Raw genomic sequence first — 21,931 nt, forward strand, 5'->3', positions numbered from 1 at the left:
GGAGTTTAATTCTGACCACATAACCTGAAGCCATCAGTCTGCACCTCCCATGGCTTCCATGTCCTTAGCTGCATCAAGGCATGTCACATGCTAGAACATGTTATTGCTATTGCAGTATAGTTTCCTCCATTTATGGGCAGGCCTCCACTTGGATAAGGATGATTTGTGTGTAGAGGTTGCATGATTACAAGTTTTGACATATCCATTAAAATGGTAAATGGATGTCCATGCATGAGATTCTTGAATGCTACAGTGCATCCAAGGCATAAAGTTGATACTTATGGCTCCTCTTCTTTCTTGTCAATCTAGGTTGTCATTTTGCATCCAAGATTGCCATGATGGACACGCACCTTGCTGCAAGAATCCAGATGAGCTGAAAGTGATAAGTGCATCAAAGCCAGGTGGAAGAGAAATGAATGCGCATTAAAATCTTGGGGATGAAATGAGGGGCATTAAGTCATTTTAGAATTTTTAGCTCTTCGAAATATCCCGATGGGGGACAGATCGATACCATCGAAACCCTAGAAACAAGATCTTGACGAAAGTTTTGGTCCCAATGTTTGTATGTCTATATCACTTGAAAGCTGCTAGATGTTACACAGATCCACAAACATTGTGTCTGAATCTGAAAACAGCTCTTTCTTGATATGGACTGCACATTCAATTGCAATGGCCAAGAATTTGAAAGAAGATGACGCATATTTCATACCATGTGCAGGTCGTTTTTATTTACTATGTGTTTGCAGATCTATAACCAGGTGCAAGTCAAATCCAATCATAGAAGGTGATCTTTTCAGTGTTTGAACTGCTGTAAGCTGACCATCAGTTTGTTGGTCAAATTACATTTGAGAATCCTTTTACAACATTTGAGATCTACCACACTACTGCGCTTTAGCAGTATCACTCTGATGGATATAAATCATAACAAGGACAGTGATTAGTGGACCCATAAGCAATACTTCTTTAATAATTCAAATATATATAGTTGCTGTTCTTATTTACAAGCAAACAAATAAAAGATTTTATCTTCATTTACCTCTACATGCTTAGTTGAATGCATAAAGACCATGTATGTGCAATAAGACCAAGCGCAAGAGGGTGTTTGCTTTAAGGGATGCTTGTCGATTTCTAATTTCTACCTTGATGAAATATCAAAATTATTTGTATATGAGATATTTAACCATCCAATCATGTTTTTTGTGAAATTTTGGAGTTAAAGTTGACTTGGTAACAATAAATATCAACTCGAGGAAGATGCAAGTTGAACCGGTCAACTTTGGAGTCCAAAATGATGACTTTTGAGGAGCCCCTTGGTGCTCATGGATTCCAACAAGGTTGCTAATGGATAGAGCTGAAGACAGGCATTGTCACCTAATTGAAGTGCAACCCATGTGGCCTCCTCTCAATGCATTGTTTTGCAAATAATCACTTCCTATACATCTACAGTGCAAGAGACTAAAAATTTGATACCTAGTTATGACAAATACATAGGAAAGATCGATCCACCTTGGCAAAAAAATTTCACATTTTTACAATGACTTAGTCCGGTTCGAGACATGCCGTTAAAATCGATCTACCTCGGCAAATTTTTTTTTACATTTTTACAACGACTTAAGTCCGATTCAAGATACGCTGTTTGTCATCGAAGGCGTCGAGATTGAATCAAGCAGGGGGTGGAACACCAATTGATTCTTTCACCACTTTGTGGTCTCCCCACAAGTGATCCAACTAAAACATACCTAGCTACGCTCAAAGAGCAGCAGCACAATAACATGACTCCAAGCTAGGTTGATCAAGAAAATAACTAATAATAAACAAAAAAAAACTAAGCGGCCTGTGACGACGCACGTGAAGAGGTATATATAAATCCGAGGGGAAGGGGAAGGAAGCAACATCCTTGAAAGAGAGAGAGAGAGAGAGAGAGAGAGAGAGAGGGTTTAATACCACCCTCTCTTTATTCAAACCCATTTCTTCGTTTTCGTCGATCGAAGAAATCAGGGAGGTATTACGATCAAGTTTTCTGTTATCTTTTACTTTCTTTTAATCCGAATCTTTCTTTTGGTGAATCATTAAAAAAATGGAGCACTTGGGGGGAGATTGATCAGATCGATACCTCTTTGCTTGCGATTTCTAATCGGAGATCTCTGAAAGCTTTGAATCCTCGCTGATCCGATTTATATCTCTGGCTCTCGATCTTGGGATATATTGTCGATGTTTTTCTCAGGGATTCTGCTTGTTTTTCTGGATTCTTGCAGGAGATTTCAGGCTTCGGATCCGATGCCGATCCGGAATCACGAGGTCAAGGAGGAACGAGGGAGGAAGCGGAAGCGGGGGAGCAGCGGCAGCGAGGGCACGCCCTCGCCGCCCCGACGGTGGCGGACCGACGCCGAGCGCCGGATCTACTCGTCCAAGCTCCTTGAAGCGCTCCGGCGCCTCCGCCGAACGTCGCCGGCCTCGCCGCTGCGGACTCGGGCCGTCCGGGAGGCGGCGGACCGCGCGACGGCGGCCGCGGCGAGGGGCCGGACGCGGTGGAGCCGCGCGATCCTCTCCGGCAGCCGCTCGCTCCGCCTCAAGTCCCGCCGGCGTCCAGGGGTCGCCGCTGCCTCCAGCCGGCCGAGAAAGGTTGCGGCGCTGGCGATGCCGGAGAGGAGGAGATCGTCGGCGCCGGATATCCGGCGGAGGGTGAGGGTTCTGGGGCGACTGGTACCGGGATGCCGGAAGGCGTCGTTTCCGACGCTTCTAGAAGAGACTTCGGATTATATCGCGGCTCTCCAGATGCAAGTCCGAGCCATGAGCGAGCTAGCCGAGATGCTCTCCGGTTCCGGTCGATCGGCTCGGCTCGTCGGCGACCACCCAAGCTGATCGGCCGGCGTACGGAGCGCTCTCCCTATTTCGTTTTATTATTTTTCATAATTATCTTAGTTTAATCTTTTTCCTTCCGTTGTATTTTATTGTATATTGCGTTTTTCTTTCTTTTTTTCTTTTCCCTCCTAACTTCTCACTTTGGTTTGATTTCTCGCGGCCCGGGAGCGGCCTGAGTTAAGACAGACTCAGGACGAATGTAATTCGATACCTTCGTGCATATATATATTTTCCCGGAGACTAAAAAAATTCAATACGGCAGTCTTACTTGGATCATGGATGCTATTTTATCTACTTATATTTTTCTGGGGTCTAAAGTTTAATTTTCTCCATCTGAATTCGAGTCTAATAAGTTTCTTTATTTCGGTAGCTACTTTTATTTGCTTTTGTTCATTGTTTCCACAGCTAAACAGGAAAGATTGCCGTGTTCAGTGCTTTTATGCCTGCTGCTCTACTACAGGATTTTCTGAGAAGTTGCCGATTTTATGAAGCAAAACCAGGCTGAGGCCACTCTCTTTGGTTGCCTACTCTTCCCCATATGTTGTCTCTAATTATGTTGTTCCTTAGGCTGATTAATTGTTGTCAACATTTTCTACAGACATAGAGGATGGAAGTTTTACAAAGGAATTACAAAAGGCAAAAAAAAAAACTGACTATAAGATGTTTTTTTTTCTTATAGTAAAATATAACTAATTAACTTCATCTCATATGAAGGAATGTGGTCCAATTGGATTGAGATCATGACACAGCTACAACCATATACATATAGATTACACCATCCCACTGGCTAACTAATCTCTCCATCCCCTTCTCCTTCTTGATTTGATATAGGCGATTTCGGACTCGAGGAACATATAGCTACATTCCGATCATATCTTATGGAGCCAGGCGTTGCATGTATATTTTTACCAATCATCATGTGGAAGTTCATGCGGGCATGTGTTTAATTTTATATAGGAGATTTTAGATATTTATACCAGGCTAAGAAATTCACACATCATCATTAAATCTCTCTGTCCTTGTTTTGAGGAAGTGAGCTTTTGGACGAGACAACTACACGAAGGCCTTGTTGTTGGGATTTCCTGGCCGTCCGATGGCTTGATGTGGAAGGGCCTGATGGGACACAGGATGTCGGTATACTCATGTAGGTGGTGGACCAGCACATGAGTGGGGTGGTGAGACAAGCCACGTGTGATCTTGCTCGATTTGACGATTAAATATTCTCCCAGCTGAGACCCGACGTGGTGGGAGATACCCTGTCCGGTGCGCCTCCGACATCCGCCGTTAGATCCGCTGGATTTTACACGTGGATGGATGTGCACGATTAATAAATGATAGGGCACCACATATTCTTTGAATTAGATCCTTCCATATGGTAAGAGCGTAGTGGCAAAGGATACCAAATTGGACGAGCAATAGCTTCAAAATAAAATGGAGACCAACTACAGAGAGAGAGAGAGAGAGACCTGATCCTATGTTCAAGCCAAAACTCAACAAAGGTATCAAATGTGTTGAGCTAGTATGTGATGTTTCTTCCAAGAGGTGAGAGTTTTGTTTTTTTCAAGTTTACTTAAAAAAGTCTTTTAATAAATAGTCTTCATATAAAATTAGATGATAAGTTGCATGCATAAGATCTAATTGTTTGCTCCTAGTGGTCACTGTGATTTTTCTCTGTAAGAAAAAGGATCTACCAAATAATAAAGTAGTAAAATAGATCGAAGAAGCAACAATAAAAAACTCTTGAATTCAAAAATAAATAAATAAAAATTTGATACCCATTACCATGGCTAGATATTTTGGGGGACTTCTTGAACCTGACCACAAAAGTGTTAACATTAGAGTTTTACAAATGATAAATAAAGGATATTCTCCATAATATGCTAGTATTTTGGTTTGGTGCAAATCTGAAAAATAATTGGAAGAATAAAAAATAGTCTCTACAATATGCCTCTTAATTGGATACGATGTCTGACTGATCTTGATGTCGATTCTTTCTAATCTATCTAGACATTATAGCTATTAATCTCCAAAATTATTTTCTAATTTGTAGCACTTTTCTAAAACTGGCTAGGTATAAATCCAATATCGAAGCCTTTTGCTTCTTTAACCAGCCTTTGACATGCATTCATTGTAGTAGATATCAACCAAGTCTACGGCATGTTCATCAGCATCCCATGTAAAGTGAATTTATTTAAGATCTACTAACAATTTCTACTAACAATTTTCATTATTTCGTGCATCCAATTAAAGATCTAATCCTTAGGACAAAAAAGATGTCACCTTCCTAAGATGAAAATACTTCTATATTTTTCTTGTCAAATTTTACCATCAAATCATAAGAAGGCTTATTAATTATCGATCATGGTGTCAGTTATATCATTGGCTAGTTGGAATTTTGTGAGATTAGTCAAATAGTTGGATTTCTCTCCAGTTTGGAATTGAAATGGAGAGGTCTGATCATTCAATCATCATTATCTGTGCCTTCTTTGACGGTCATGATTGATTGGGTTCTATGTAGAACTTGGATAAAACACTAGCAGTGATAAGGAGAGTGGATCTCTAGCCTCACCCAAACTGGAGAGGATCTAGACTCATAATCAAAACATGTTTGCAACCACCAAGAGGAAATTAGTTTTTCAGAGGAATAAACTTTTGAGGAAATTAAGGTTTCCAATTAATAAATCAGGCATCCAATCATCATGACTTTGGATGAACTATGGTAGCATTTCAATACACTTAATTGGAACATTTAGTTATGAAGTGACAAGGCCTTAAGGGAGTCCATGCTCAATTGCGAGGTTCTGCACATGCCACTCACATCATATCGACGACAATGAGAAAACCATGATTTCACAAAAACAACCATGCAAAAAATAACATAATTTCATGTCTCGATGCACACGATCCACCTAGAGCCAACTATGCATTACTATCGATCGAAATCAATGGACTCTAGGGCATGGCCCGCCTAAAGTCGGCAATGTTATGTAATGCAATTGAACATGGAGGACATTTTGGCAGAGTTAGGCACCATTTCTTGGTCACCCTCCAAGAAGCCGAACCAACCTGAAGTGGAATACAAGAGTAACTCGAGCATAATCCACTAGTCCAATTTTACCCAATTTGTTCAACTAAGGCACATGTCTAAGGAAGTGCATTTTTACTCTTCTAGGGAATTGATTGAGCCTTGTAGTTGTAAGGGGCTCTCCTGGATGGTTAATATCCAGCAGCTAAGGCCATCAGTCTTCTTGCACCAAAATTTCAAATAGCTTTCCTGAAAGAAATCAATGTGTACATCAGTGGAAGCTGTCACCTTTTCCTGATAAATAGGTATGCATGGTCCATCTTTAGTGCTGAAGAGGTTGAAAATGCTGTTGTTTGTGATAGAAATTAGGGTTGGATCTCTCTCAAAACAAATGATTATGCTTTGGCTTGCTGAGGGAAGGAATAGGCCAATATGAGACAGCATTCATACCCATAAGAAGAAAGCCAAAGTGCCAATAATTTAGTGGCTGACTGCTCCTTGAGGCAGAATTTTCTGTGTCTACTAGTGATAGTGCTCATCATTGATGTTTCTCTTGAGTGACTTTTTGTTTGGTTGCTTGGTTTTGGTAACATAGCTTTGGAATAACTAAATCCATCATTCATCATGGCATCTCCTAAAGAGAATTATTTGCCTTATATTTGAGAGCAACTATTTGCCTTATGATTCAAATACTTGTGTCTTGTTGATTTTTTCAACCACTGATATCCCATAAGGTTTCTTGTAGTTTATATCTAGGCTTTTGAGCTGATGTCATGATTTTCCATGAGATGTTGAAAAGTCACTGTTCTTATGGCAAAAGAAAGAGCCGTTTTCGGATCCTATATGGTTCAAATTTTGCCAGTACAATGTTGGATGGTTACCATATCATCTGATCACGAAGATAGATGGCAATCAAATAGGGCATAGCATTGCATGTCATACGTCCTATTTGATAGCTACCATCTTCGTGATTAGGTGTGATTAGGTGATGTGGAGTTTGAATCCATTATATATCAATGATCATTTAAGACACTTCTCTAGACATTATCCTCTTTTTGTCTTGCCGTATGATTTTCATAAGAATGACCTTGTTCTTTTGTTTATTATCGGAGTACTGGTTTTTAAAATAGTTGAAATTTTTTGCCTTGTTTAGATGGGAGCATATGAATATTGGGAAAATAACATTGGTAGGAGAAATGTGCGGGAGAGTATTCCGTATCTTAATAAATAAAAAAAAAATTATAGAGATACTTCTTTAAGTTTGGGCTATTTATATTTAGAACTCAAAAGTTTAAAAATGGTCGATTAGCAATTAGCCACCAAACTTTCAAATTTATTGCAATATGGTTAAGCCGTCTACTTTCATTACAAAATGTTATCATGTGAGGTCACTTAATAACTAAACATTTGTAAAATTTCAAAAATACCCTTTGCACTAACTTAGCAAGGGACTCTGGTTTTGGCGTGAACTGAAAGGGAGAGCTTTGAGATTTGTGTAGGTGGATAAATGACATAAGATGGAGAGCTTTGAGATTTGTGTAGATGGATGGATGATAGAGGATGGAACGATTTGAGATATGTATAGGCAGATGAATGACAAGGGACAGAATACTTTGAGATCTGTATGAGCGGACGAATAACAGAAGATGAAATATTTTGAGATATGTACAAGTAAATAAACGAGGATGGAGCACTTTGAGATCTGTGCGCAAATAGATGACAAAAATGGAGTGCTCTAAGATCCGTGCAAGCGGATGAATAGTGAAGGGTAGAGTGCTTTGAGATTCGTGCAAGTGGCTGATGATGGAGAATAGAGGGTTTTGAGATATATGTAGGTAGATGAATGATAGAGGATGAAGCGCTTCAAGATCTATGCGAGTAGATGAATTTCAGGGATGGTGCGCTTTGAAATCACCTGAAAGCCACCATCCGGCCTCTCTAAATCAAGGGTATTTTGTTTTTGTTTTTACTCCATTAGTGGTGTGAGGATCCATATAGATAGCTGGAATACATTGCAATAAAAGTAAAGTTTTGATGGCCAATTAAAACTTCTTAAACTTTTAGTGTCTAAGTATAATCGATACAAATTTGAAGAGGTGTCTTTATAATTTTTTGAGCAAATTACAAAAACCCTCTTGAGGTTTACGTTTAACACACTTATATCCACTAATTTGTAAAATCTACATTTACACTCAGTTAAATTAACGACAGTAGTAATCCATTTATCTTATATGAAAAATTAAAATTGTCCCTACATGATGAGTAAATTACAAAAAAGCCTCATAAGATTAGGAGTAAATTATATTTACATCCAATAGTTTGAAAAATCTACACTTATCTTTCTGAGGTTTGTTTTTATCCAACACTTTAATCCATAACTTAACAGAATATTAGCCAAACCATTAACTTAAATGGGACTAAATGCCGCATCAGAAAAAATTTAAAAAATGACCAAACTCTTACCTTAAGTGATATAACATCCACCCAAGGAGGAGCACAACCATAAGGCACCATGGGTCTGAGTTTGCTCTTGATGAATTATCAGAAAAAAGCCATATGCCAAGAGAAAAACAATCTAGATCTCTCAAGCAGGTGGATGCCTTTATTGTTGCAGGAAACTATCATCTAGAGTTTGTCGCTTGAGCTAGCCTATTTATGGTCCAAGCAAGACTATAGAACTGCAACTGATGCAACCTTCAAAAAGAAGAGTTCTCATGCACATATTTAGTTGGATCCTTTTGATGATAGGTTGTTAGAGCTATTATAACTCCATATATAGATATAGAAATTCTCATACATAGCGACAATGTTAGAGAATCATGTCTACAATATTGGACAAATAGATACTCGTCGTCGGATGTCGGTTGAAAAGAGAGCTTGTTGTTGGTTGTTCGTCGAGAAAGGACACTCGTGGTGGAGTGGTGAAGCGGAAATGAACTCCTAGCCGCTTAATCTCGGAGAGAAGAAGACTCTTGAAATGTAATACTTCGAAGAGTTCTGAGAGTCGGAAAAGTAAAAGAAAAGCCTATTTTCTTATAGAGGTTTTGACTTTTTACAATAAATAAATGGTTTTTCTAGCATTATCAATTTAAGTGGGTGTAAGTATAGGTTTTTATAAATATTGGATATGAGTGTGATAACATAAACCTCATGAAGATTTTTAAAAGGTTATTTTTGTTATTTTTAAAAATTTTTCTGTCGTGGCATTTGGGTCTCATTAAAAGTTAACGATTTGATTAATATTCTGTTAAGTTATGGACTGAAGTATTGGATAAAAATAAACCTCAGGAGGGTAAGTATAGGTTTTTTATATTATTGAGTGTAAGTGTAATTTACTTCTAATCTCAAGGTAGTTTTTGTAATTTACTCTATTTTTTAAAATAAAAATGCTTCTTCCCGCAAAGTCTAAGGATATCCATTGCTTGCAACAAACCCAACAAAAGAACTTCGCGGGATGAAATAAGGCAGCTCTAAAGGTACTAGCCGTGGAATTAAGAATTACTAACTAGTATATATCATTAGGATGCCAACTTAGTCTTAGGCCATGTGACCTAATAGCGAGGTACTGTGCTTTGCCACATAGTGCAGTTGATGTCATGATTGAGCCTATCTTATGTAACTTGAGGTGTCACTTTTTGTTACAACCATAGAATAGTCTATTGACATGGATCCTAGGCACTTATCCTTCACATGCAACATGGACCAAGTGCACATGGTGGCTAAGAAGCATTGTTAAACCTTTTGATCATTAGATTCTTTATATTGGTATGAACATGGATACCAAGTACTGTTTTTCATGTAAATAACTGCATCTTGTGGGAAGGAAATTATCAAATATCCTTGCATTTATCCACCTAACCAATGTTAATTGTCAAAGATGCTTGCTTAATCATGCATTTATTAAGTCTCTAATCGAAATGAGGTCAAACAACACATGTGAATCCATCACTCCAATAGCTAGATCTCCTCCATTCTTCCCATTAAACAATTCAAAGACAGAAGTTGCGTGTCTACAAAGCATGCAATGCTAGCTCTCTCCGGCAGACACGCATTGTAATGTAATCCTTCCCCTTAAAACGAGTGCCTTCTCATAATCCTACCATCCTTATCCCAATTCTAAGAAGGTTATGGTATTCCTACTCCCTTGTCGCTACATGCATTGACAAGCATGCAAGCCTAAGCATAAGATATCTTTTAAGTGGAGGCTATAATGAGCTCCCTGTGGGGAAACACAAGCCCAGTTGTCTAACCACCATGCCATCCCTCCTTGTTCCACCTTGCTAAAGTGGACCCTCTTGCCACTTCTATTTGAGCTGGAATGGTGGTGGTATGAAGACCCAGGTCCACATCACAATACACTGAATGTGAAAGGGAGAAGGAATAATCCAGGGTGTTGTAATGAGGAGAAAAGAGAAAAATGAAAGGGAAAGAGAAGAGTCTAGGATTAGGAGAGGGGGTAGGAGTGGAAAGCAAGAAGGAACCATGTGGGTGCATGTGCATTGAGCTAGGAGAACATGACTTTTGCTACAAGTGAGCCCTTTTCATGCCACCTTCCTCCCCCCTTCCCTATGGCTATGATCAGTCCCATGCACATATGGTGTTTTTGGGTCACTTCTCCTTGTTCTCAATATATATATATATATATATATATATACAAGGGTCTTCTCCCCTTCCCAAAGCCAAATCTCTCTCTCTGACGCCATTGTTGTCTCTCACCTAGCAACCAAGGTTCTGGAAAAGGAAAACACAGCCTTATTCAAAACCTTGTACCCATGGTAGCCTCTCTGCATTCCCTCCTTTTAGCTCTCAACTCCAATGGCATGACCGCGAGGTGGGTTGGAGCAAACCGGTTGCAAACTGGATCGCTCTTGATGAAAGCCATGCAGCGCCATGCACTAAGAAGAAGGAAGAGGATGGCAAGGACTGAGAGGATTGGTGGCGGCACCGTTGCATGGGCGAGAAGGCAAATGATATGGAAGAAGAAACGGGTCCTTCTAGAAGGTTCTAGAAAGCCCGCGAGCTGCATCGAGAGGAAGATCAGGAAGCTCCAACGTCTCCTGCCGAATGGTGAGACGTCGGAGTCCATGGGGCTTGAAGGGCTCCTTCGTGAGGCAGCAGACTACATCATGTGCCTACAAATGCAAGTGAAGGTGATGCAGATCATGGTTACTGTGCTGTCACCAGAGGATTCTGGCGTCTAATCCTCTTTTGAAATTACAGAAGCCCAGACAAGAATTGCTACTCTATTCTTCATATATATATATATATAATTTTTCTTGTCTCCATGACATTGTTACTGTAGGTTTTGCGGTTCCAATTTGTAAGGTGGTATTTAAAGAGATGTGTAATATTGCATTTCATTCATATCAAGCTGGAAATGTTTCATTAATATTTAATTTGTTAATATGTAGACAGTCCATGTATTTCATATTACATGGATTGCAATGTCAGCTTTGATCTCTCTCTCTCTCTCTCTCTCTCTCTCTCTCTTTGCAGCTGTCTTAGAATCAGATCATTGATAAACTCTATATACAAAGAAAAAAAGATCAGCAATTATCACTCTATATATGTTCCAACGACAGGAGACGCCAATTGGAGCTTGTATGGGAGCAAAGGGGTGCAAGTCACAATGAAATAAATGTTACTCGGTAAAAATGTACCAAGGTATCAACCTTAAGGCCAACCATTGGAAATAAAAAAATATGTATTCCTAGATCTTAACATGGTAAGGTATGGACCTGAGAGAATTGGATCTGATAGATAGCAATGATATAATCGTTTGGAATATGTTATTTTGATGATTAGATTCAACTCTACCCATTCGCAGACTTGGCAAAGACTACTACTACATCAACTTGGGCTAGGTCATTCAGCACTCTCATACACTTAAATCAGGTTTCATAAGCAAAATTAAGCCTCACTTATAAGACTCACTTATATTCATTTCCACTCTTTTTGTATGCTTCATTAACTCAATGGAGTCGGTCTCCCTAACACCATCTGTGAAAATGCTTTAAAATCTCTGACGGGGGGATGTGGTGAGCAATTTGGGCCTCCTCAGTTGATCGTTTGTTGGGTGGGCCCACAAGGTAATTGGGCTAATTGCAACTGGGTAATACTGCAACTGGGCACTATTGCTCAATCCAGAACAAAGATCCAGAACAAAGGGGATGTATTACTTTGCAAAAATAAAAAAAAAATTCTTGCAAAATCAATAACTAAAATAGATATTTCATGCAAAAATCAAACCTTCTGAGAAAAGGAAAAAAACTCACTGCTGAAGTATCCATGCGATGCCGGCTAATCTAAAGCAAATAAATATGTAAATTAGGCGACTTTGCACAAATTTGTACGGCATTTTTTTTTCTAAAATTAATGATTTAAATGATTTTAGTACGAATACACATATCCAAAAAAAATCAAAAAATAGTAAATTATGGAGTACTCTAAGCAGTTTCTTTTTCCAACCCACAGGGCCCCCACGGAGTGATTGGCTACACAGAAGGTCACTCAGTCCGCGGCCTTATTAGCCTCTCTGTAAACGTGCTTGGCCTAGAACGTCACACTGCCACTAACCATGGCCCGAATATCTCGAAGCAAGGGGTGGCACCCATCCACACCATCAGTGCCTTCCGATCCAACGATCACTGTAGCTGAATCACCCTCAAGCATAACTGCTCTAACCCGCAATACGGTGCCACCCACACCGTCGGTGCCTTCCTGGATCCAACGATCATTGTAGCCAAATTACCTTCAAGTATAACTGCTCTAACCCACAACATGGTGCCATCCACACCATTGGTGCCTTTTTAGATCCAACGATCACTGTAGCCGAATCACCCTCAAACATAACTGCTCCAACTCGCACCATGTGCCGAGCATAGCACAAACTGACCCATGTCACTCTCAGTTTAGCCTTCGAGATCGAGATGTCGAAGATCTGGTACCCACTAGCAATAACTACTCTGGAGTTCAGATCTCTGATAACGAAGTCAGCACTTCAGCATATCTCCTTTTGCCACCATCTAACATGTACTCATTGAAGTTGATGTTGAAAAAACTCGAGGATGGGCTCCTTTATGAAAACTGAACAAGCCTCCACTCAGATGAGGCATGCGTGGAACTACCTCAGCCATGAGTGATTGCCTCTAGTGCACTTCGTTCAAGCCCAACCATTTGTACCGCATATTGAACGGCCTAGATTCACAGTCTGCTGTTTTCGTCTAACATCAACTCGGCGTATTACCATTCGTTTCGCCGACTCTATGTCAAATTAATTACCATGGTACCGCCGATCGAATGATCCAGATTTTCCGATCTTGATCACAAATAGCTTCCACAAAATTCTTTATCGCGTAGCGGACTCACACGGTCCCCTGCTTCCAGTTCTCGGGAAAGAAACCCTCGAGACCCGAGAGAGAGGGAGAGAGAGGCCTAAGAGGAACTGGGCGAGTCATCTCGATTACTTGTTCGTCTCTCTCTTGTCCCCTCTTCTCCTCGTTAATGGCGGCTTCTACTTCTTCCTCCTCCCCCGGCGTCGCGGAGCGGAGGGGCATCCCGGCCGCTTCCTTCGTGGATGACGTGGAGACCTATCTCAAGCAATCCGGCCTCGATGTCAACTCCTCCCTCGCCTTCCTCCAAGAAAGGTCCGTCTTTTCCTAATCCTCATCCTTCCCCCGATCGATCTGCTCTATCGATTTCTCTTCAATCATTAAAGAATCAAGTTGGTTTACATCTTTCGATCTAGGTTTTACAAGTTCTTGGTCTTGGATTTCTCTAAGAATCTCTGTTTTTCCTTTCTTATTAAGCTGATTGGATAACTAGCTTCTGTTGCTTTTCTTTGATCTGTCTTAAATCTTTGAGTGGTTCTTGTTATGTTTCTCCTTGGTTATTCTGGATTTCAGAAGTTTATTTTCGTATGACAGTGTTTGGTGGAAATTTCTTCTCAATAAGGTAAATGCTTTAATTTCCACTAATGATAAATGGAATGCTGAGACGTGCAAGTTGTTTTTATCAAGTTTCATTATTTCTGCATGATATTCAATTAGGCTTACCGTAAAAGGATGCAGCAAGATCCTCAAAGGAAAAGAAAATGATGGAGGAAGTTTGTTGATATGGGATTGAATGGTGGGTTTTGGAACACTGATTTCTCTCTCATTATTTACTTAAATTTTGTGTTGCTTTAAATTTTGGCGATATGAAATCACCACATACACTTCATATGCTAAAGTTTGGTACGTATTATTTGTTGTAAGGGCAATCTTGGTGATGCGGATTTCAAACTTTAGTGTATGGAGAGTTTTGGATAGCTAAGGAGAGGGGTTGTCTTAAACACTTGGGTGTGGGTTTCTCTACAAGGTTTTTCTCCTCTCTTTTAGAAGGGATTACTTTCAGGACTCATGCGGTTCACAGGAAGAGGAGGGAGGAAAGTGGGGTGAACGGGAAAATGGAGAAATGCCTTATGTTTGGTAGGAGTTTTTTAAAGGAGAGAGATGGGAGAGTAGCTTTCCCATAGGAATAAAATTTTCATATTTATGGGAAAGAAAAACCCATGTGGGACATGGACAAGTCCAATTCCCACTGGCTGGGAACTGGGGTAATTTTTAGGGTTTCTCTCAAGGTTCTTGGGATTCCTTCATTGTATTTTTCGGGGTTATGGGCGAGTATTGTGAAGCAGTGCTTGTTCTTGCATGGGTGTGAGAAGATGTTGAGGGCAGGTTTCACCATTACTTGTAGAGAAGGAGTGTTAAACCTCTCTTGATGTAATCTCTTCATCTTGATAATGGATTCACACTTGCCGGCTTGCCTATGGACATAGTCCTTTGTGGGTGAACCATGTAAATTGCTGTGTTGCATTGTTGTGCTTGTTTTGGTTTCCACATCTCATACCTTCTTGCAATGGAACACCTATGTGGTGCACTTTGATTGTTGGTGTTGCATTCCTAGGAGAGTGTTGGACATTAGCAATTGAAGTGGGGCTAGTGGGGGCTGACTACAACAATTGCTGACATCTTAAAATATCAAACCTTAATCTGCAAGGACACTATTCCTTACAAATTTCTGCTGTTTCATGTTGGACTTGGATGATGTATGGAAAGGGTGAAAGCTCTAAGATTGAAAAGCTTGCTAAATGCAAGCAAGATCCTCATTATCACTGTTCATAGAGTTTATAATTGTAGTGTGCACCAAAAGAAATGTCTTTAGTGCATACATTCAAAGGTTTTTTGGTGCCATGTCCTAATAAAAGATACCTCTATGTTCATGAAACCTGGTTTGACTTATAGGAACCTTCTTTTGCTGTATCACCTAAGATGGTTGATGTGCTGAAAAACAAAAACAATATTACACTACATTTCAGAACTGCATGGGCATAAACAGTTACTGATAAAAAGAAAACGCTATAATCTTTTTTTTTTGCTTATTTTTTTTTCTAGATCAGGTATCTTCACAGAGGAACCCCTCTCCTTTCATTTTTAATTGGCAGTAAATTATTATGGATAAAAGTGGCAAATGCTGCTTGAAGTAAGTTATCTCAGTTGTCCTCTGGAGTATTCAACCGATTTTCTGCTATCTGGTTTTTTTTTTTTTTTCTTCCGCTATGACTTTTTAGATGACACTTCTATCTTTTATCTGAGATACTGCAGAAAAAGCATTGCCTAATACCAAACATAACATTTTAGTTGTGTTTCAGATATATCTTGTCTTCCACAGTTCCAAAGCAAAGCTGTAAATGGTAATGCATGCTTATGGGGTAGAATCATGCTTCTTTCATAGTTTCATAATCTTTTTTAAACGATGTGTAATTACAACTTCAGTTAACTATAGTATCAACTCTCAAGATTTTAAAGGATAGGCTATAAATTTATAATAATATTTCTCTGAATAAAGTATAATTCTTTTCATGTTTTTCTTGTTTCTTTCTTTGATCAATGCATGGTTTATTATGAAGAATAAATCAATACTCTGATATGTCCTTATTATGTCGTTAGATTGGCTTTTTCACAACCTTTTCCCCCCCTCCAGGCTTCAGCAGTACAAGATTGTGGAAATGAAACTTCTAGCACAGCAAAGGGATCTTCAGGTGCTTTTCTCTTCTTTGGCTTCTTTCTACATGAAAATTGTTGATGTGAATGCTTTGAATCAACTTATACTGTGCTTACCTGTGGGAACATTTGTGACTTATCTTATGTTTGCAAGCTCAATTCAGGGTTCCCCTTAATCTTTTAGATTGACAGCACTTACCTTTAAGTTAATCCATTATATAGATATATGATTTGTGATGGTCATCAGATAATACTTTCTTCAAAATAAAAAAAAATTCTGTTATTCTTGGTGTCACTGAGAGCCAGCTGAGTTGAGGCTTTGCCAGGAATAAGTGACTTAATCCCATCATGACATCTTTATTGATGATTTATTTTGATGAAAACTTCTGTGCAACAATTGGAAGTGATTTCTTTCCTTTATTACTACAGGCTAAAATCCCTGATATTGAGAAGTGTTTAGATATTGTCGCCACTCTACAAGCTAAGAAGGGTACTGGTGAGGTTCGTTTCAGAAATTTTGAATTTTTTCTTCCATATTTATGTTAGAATTCTGTTGTCGAGATGGAAGCATTCCAGAAAATTTAATTGTTATATCATCAAGCCTGTTTCTGGCTGATATTATTTTTTTTGGGATGAGGATGCATTTGATTTGCACATAATGAAATAATCTCTTCTCTTATAATCTGATTTCAAAAGTTTGTCAAAAACATCAATGTTATGTGAAATGCCATCATGGCATCCATTTCAAGAGGAATCCTTGTTTATTTGACATCCATTTATAGACTTAATTTTGTAATAGGTTTATACTTTTGTCAACTTGGGTTGTTGTTGTGATTTTACACAAAAGCCAATACATTGCCTGCAATTGTTGAATGTTCTATGGAAGCCTGTCCAGACTGTTTGTATCTTTGTTTGACATGATATTGCTCTTTTCTGTTTATAATTTGTGAGACAGATCGTGGTATGCTGTACTGATCGGTACCGGTGCATACCGGATGTACCATACCGGTACCAAACCAGTACGCAATATGGGGGCCAGATTGAGTATTGGTACGGCAAACCAACCGCCATATAGGACGTACCGACACTGTACCAGGATGTTGCCGGTATGGGGTCCGGTACCGAGATGGCAAAGATACTTGTAGGATGTTTACTTCATGTCATATGAGCATTCTAGCGTACCTCTCACTGCACCCTATTGTTTATTTTATCCTCCTGAAATGTCAGTTGATTGTTTTATAGTTTGTTTTACATCTGCTGAATCTTTAAATTTGTGATCCATGGAGGTTCATTGTAGGTACAGTTCTCCAAGTACATATTGGCCAGTTGTGGTATGAAATGTTTCTGCCATGTCATTTCACATTGGCTGATTTAATCTGAAACTGTCTAGACCTGAAGAATTGAGTTATTAAAAGATATAAATGAAAAAAAAAGCTAGCAAACATGATTTATGTGGAACTTAATGAAAATACCTTATGCTTGGAAGAGCAAACTATTGCAGCAAAACATTTTATTTAGCACACTTTCCATTATTTACTGCTTTATCATGAACAGATGCATATAAATGTCCAAATACAAACTTCAGTTACCATTTAAAACTTGTCCATGTAACTTTGGATCAATCGTTATGCCAAATGAAACTTTAGTTCATGAAACTTGGTAGGAGGATAACATTTTCTTTCAAATGAAGCTTTAGATCATGGCCCAATCCTCATACCAAATGTGATGATCCCAAGCTAAAAAACCAAAAGGCAATGTAACCATATCATATTATTCTTTGAACTTAATGTTAAGTTTCTTTTTTTGTTAAAAAAACTATTTCTTTTTTTAAGATACGAACATAGAGGTCAAAGAAGCTTCAATGATGGCATAAAGTACCAGTTCCTAAAGTGGCATTTTCACTACCTGATGTACCATGATGTATAGGAAGGTTGAAACTGTTGGTGCAAGATGTTACAGGATATCTTCTCATGTTGAACCGCATCACCCTTGACTTCAATGCATCATTAACTTGACTCCTTATCCGTAAATGGCTAATTCTCCACTATATTTGACTATTTGCCAGTGGCTGAATCAAGAGAACAATAGAATTTCATCACCCTGAATCCTGTGATTGGAAAGCTGTGTGACATTTCATGCTTATTAATGTACGAAATATTTGAAGGAATCTAGGTCACTAAGGTCGCACTACCCGCCTGCTCGAGTTGGCTGAGAGGAATTCGTTCTTTCAGTCCGTACGAGTGTTTTATGATAAGGGTGTGCTACACAAAGTAAATAGAAATCCTTTCTCTCCCGATGAACCTCCATAAAGAAGATTTATTATTTGAAGAGCCAACCGAGATACTTTTCTTGAAGTGAGCCATCCATAATTATTGACACTTTCCTCTAATGATTATCTGTTAAGTTCTATTATCCAACTTGGGAATGTCATGGGCTTGATATTAATTCATAGCCTTAAGACCAGATATTTTTAATATTAAATGATAATTGTGTCCTGGTTCTCATGATTGTCTTGATGTAGTAAAAAGAGACATGGCTTCATTTGTGGCAAATTACTCTGGGGAGTTCTCTAGACTAGTGTGACGGAGCTGCCTAGAGCGCTCCGTGACTTATTACTTTTTGACTTTTTTGAAGGTATTCACACTAGAATTGTGTGAGTTATCTGTTGTAGCAAAAAAAAATGAAGAAACATAAACACAATGCTGCTTATATTTAACCAATTTCCTGTCACTTCTCATGATTATTTGATACATGAGAATCTCGTCAATATGTTGACAAAGTATTCATTTCATGACCCTTTCATCACTCATATATTACTTGAAGCTTAATCTCATACAATTGGTCTCCTAAATGCTCTATGCAGGCATTGATTACTGATTTTGAGGTATCTGAGGGCATTTATTCACGAGCAAGAATAGAGGATACTGATTCAGTGTGCCTTTGGTTGGGAGCAAATGTCATGCTAGAGTATTCTTGTGAAGAGGTTGGTTCAAAGGATCTTGTATATGGTTCCATTCACATGCATTTTTATGACTTTTTAGATCTAGAATTAAAGAACCTAGTTTGGTGCTGACCCTTATGTTTTCTTTAAGGCCAAGGCCCTTCTACAAAAGAACTTAGAAAATGCTAAAGCCAGTTTAGAAGTCCTTGTTGCTGATTTGCAGTTCTTGAGGGATCAAGTGACCATTACTCAGGTAGCACCTGTTCAATTATATTTCTTCTTTCTTTCATAAATTCATGTTTCTTCCTTGTCTCCCTAGTGAATCTATGCAGAAACAAATGTCATTGATTTTTGTTTACCAATTTCTACATATTATTTTGTGATGATATGAAATTATGTTTATGCAGGTTACCGTCGCTCGAGTGTATAACTGGGATGTTCATCAGAGAAAGAGTAGACAAGCTGCAAAGGAAACTTGATTTTCTAGTAGCTCCTTGTTATTGAAGTGGCTCTTGATTGATTATGTTATCTAGTTGGTCATTTCTTTCCTGTCACAGTTTTGGATTCGGGTTCTTTTTGTTAGTTTTGGTTATGTTGTTGTGAGGAAATTGCATCTTAAAAAAATTTCTGCTGATTGTCTATGTCAATCTGAGATATACACAATTCGAAGTTTTAAGAATCTCCTGCATGCTTTCATCAGATTACAGTCAATGTTTGCTATCAGAAAGAAATATGAGAAACACAACATGTAATGCCATCTGAGCTCCAAGGATGGAGGGCACATTCATCCTGTGGACCCTAACTTTACCAATGAAGGATAATAGCAAGCATCATTGTGCTTGTTCAGGCTTAATTGACCCCAACTAGTTTGGGATTAAGGCTAGCTTAGTATTTATTTGGGCTCAACTACCCTTGCACGGTTTGAGACCATGACTTTATCTAGCCATGGCAGATGATTGGTATGATATGAGATGTTAATTTTTCCTCCATTACAAGGCGTGCTCTTTCCTTTTGTTAGTTCTAGTATTTCCAATTATATGACTGTGTTATCTGTGGGCATTTTGCTTGGAACACTTCTACTTTTCAAGGGTTCTATCATGGTATTCTAACTAATAATTTGGTGTTCCTACAGCCAGCAATTTTCATTTCCAAGTCCAAGTATATAGAGGCTATCTAGTGCATCTTCCAACCCTTAAATTGACTTCAGCACATTGTCCTAGAGCATATGCATTGTTGGCCATATAGTTCTATAAAAAAATATTCTCTTGCACTGTCGTTTTCATTTTTGCTACAAATGTCACAAATTTTAGTTTTTGGAAAGGAAAAATTGGAGTGCAATAGTTGCACAAAAGCCATGCGAATAGGAGGTGGTAACGGCTGGTGTGAGAAACTCCGGCAATTGTGTGACAAGTTCAACGGCTAACTTCCCGGTGGTGCTCTAAGAGGTAACGGCTAGTTGAGGTGGGCCGCGACTGCTCGGCGAGGATTTTGCGGTGAACGAGGCAGTGGAAGGTGGTCTCGGGGCTGTGTATGAGACTTCCTAGAGGCGTCCCAGTTGTGCGTTATCTATGGTATCCCAGACTGGTTGCGGAAGGTGGTGGTGGAAGGTTGAGGGGGTCGCGGCCAACTCTGCCCATGCGCCCAATGGATCGGCAAGCAGGTACGTACGCTTCTATTGCATCTTCCTCCTCCTCCTTTGGGAAGCAGGCGGCGGGGATCGCTAAGGGCGACAACCCTGTGCACCCAGGCCGTGGGGGGGATTCTGGGGTTCGGTGGAGACCGGGCCCTTGGGTTACGTCTTCGCCGTTGGGAGCCGAGGACGAACTGTTACGGCGGCGGTTTTCGAAAGTGATTGAGTTGTCAAAGGAACCAATCAAGGCCTCGCGCCGTGAATGGGATGGGCAGGATAGGGAGGATCAGGGTGGCGTGGTAGGATAGGGATCCGATATGGTAGGATTGCGGGGACTACTTGCTGCTTGCCACTCACTTCTACGACAACAAGAGGTTTTTTTGAGACAAAAGTCCAGAATACAATGGGCCAGTGAAGGAGATCGTAACACCAGTTTCTTCCACCAATCGACTATAATTAAAAGGCAAAGAGGTATGATTAGGTCCTTGCGAGATGGGGGGGGGGGGCAGTGGGTGGAGGGTGAGTCGATTGTCCGAGGGATGTTACTCGACTTCTTTAGATCCAAATGGATGGAGGAGGGTGATTCCGCTGGCACTGGTCGCCTCCCAAGACCCGAGGTGGTAATAGGCGATGAGGACAATGAAGCCCTGGTTTGACCTGTTTTAGATAGGGAGGTGCAAGAGGCGGTTTGGTCTCTAGAGGCAGACAAGGCCTCGGGTTCGGATAACTTCCCTCCTCTTTTTTTTTCGGGAAATACTGGAGTATCATCTGGAGTTCAGGGATTGATGCAATACAGTTTTTTTTTGAACGGGCAAAGATGGCGGAGGGATGGAAGGCTACCTATGTTACCTTGATTTCGAAGCGCCAGAATGCGGCCGAGCCGAGCCACTTTAGGCCTATTAGCTTATGCATAACTTTGTACAAGATTGTGGCAAGAATTCTAGTGGGAGGGGTGAAGCCACTGTTGCCGGCTATTATTTGCCAAGAACAGGGGGCGTTTGTGGGAGGAAGGTATATCTTGGATAATAGTTTGATCGCCCAGAAAATGATGTGGGATCTCCGGAGGGCATCGAGGAGGCGAAGCTTGATGGAGATCAAGTTGGATATGGAGCAAGCCTACGATAGGATCCGATGGAGTTTTCTAAGGCGCGCTCTGGAGAGTTATGGTTTCCATAGGACCTGGATTGACTGGGTGATGGGATGTGTTCAAGGGCCTAGTTTCTCTATTTTGATAATGACACGCCATCCCGTTTCTTTCGTTCTACTATGGGGCTGAGGAGGGGTGTCCCTTATCCCCATTCTTGTTTATTATGTGCTCGGATGTGCTGTCTAGGACTTTACGAGCGACTGTTGCTACTCGGGCCCTGGTAGCCTATGCTTCTGCCCTAGGAGCCAGACCTATTTCCCATCTTTTCTTCGCCGATGACTTC

At 39.9% G+C, this 21,931-nt stretch overlaps 2 protein-coding genes across 3 annotated transcripts; both read left to right on the forward strand.

Annotated features, from left to right (window-relative positions):
• Window positions 1-1,871: 1,871 nt before the first annotated feature.
• LOC103708514 (transcription factor bHLH148-like) lies at window positions 1,872-3,116 on the forward strand. Its single transcript, XM_039124241.3, has 2 exons — window positions 1,872-2,002; window positions 2,256-3,116. Exon 2 carries the CDS (start codon window positions 2,278-2,280, stop codon window positions 2,860-2,862), a length of 585 nt encoding a protein of 194 aa, XP_038980169.1. The 5' UTR covers window positions 1,872-2,002; window positions 2,256-2,277; the 3' UTR covers window positions 2,863-3,116.
• A 10,154-nt stretch (window positions 3,117-13,270) lies between these two features.
• On the forward strand, window positions 13,271-19,550 carry LOC103708512 (prefoldin subunit 3-like). Of its 2 annotated transcripts, none has more exons than XM_008793472.5 (6): window positions 13,271-13,533; window positions 15,911-15,968; window positions 16,360-16,431; window positions 18,794-18,913; window positions 19,023-19,124; window positions 19,279-19,550. In XM_008793472.5, the coding sequence occupies exons 1-6, from the start codon at window positions 13,391-13,393 to the stop codon at window positions 19,348-19,350; spliced, it is 567 nt and encodes a 188-aa protein (XP_008791694.2). In that variant the 5' UTR covers window positions 13,271-13,390; the 3' UTR covers window positions 19,351-19,550. The 2 variants fall into 2 exon arrangements, with proteins under 2 accessions (XP_008791694.2, XP_088573147.2); XM_088717021.2 differs by having other exon boundaries at window positions 13,303-13,533; window positions 15,877-15,968.
• The last annotated feature ends 2,381 nt before the right edge of the window (window positions 19,551-21,931 follow it).

The sequence above is a fragment of the Phoenix dactylifera genome, chromosome 2 (genome assembly GCF_051530095.1).
Source record: "Phoenix dactylifera cultivar Ajwa chromosome 2, Ajwa_hap1_PhDact_Kaust_v1.1, whole genome shotgun sequence".
Lineage (NCBI taxonomy): Eukaryota > Viridiplantae > Streptophyta > Magnoliopsida > Arecales > Arecaceae > Phoenix > Phoenix dactylifera.

Coding starts and splice junctions, on each gene's coding strand:
- LOC103708514 (XM_039124241.3), top strand. CDS start 2,278: ATGCCGATCCGGAATCACGAGGTCAAGGAGGAACGAGGGAGGAAGCGG.
- LOC103708512 (XM_008793472.5), top strand. CDS start 13,391: ATGGCGGCTTCTACTTCTTCCTCCTCCCCCGGCGTCGCGGAGCGGAGG. Junction 18,914..19,022: donor TAGAGTATTCTTGTGAAGAG/GTTGGTTCAAAG, acceptor GTTTTCTTTAAG/GCCAAGGCCCTTCTACAAAA. Junction 19,125..19,278: donor ATCAAGTGACCATTACTCAG/GTAGCACCTGTT, acceptor ATGTTTATGCAG/GTTACCGTCGCTCGAGTGTA.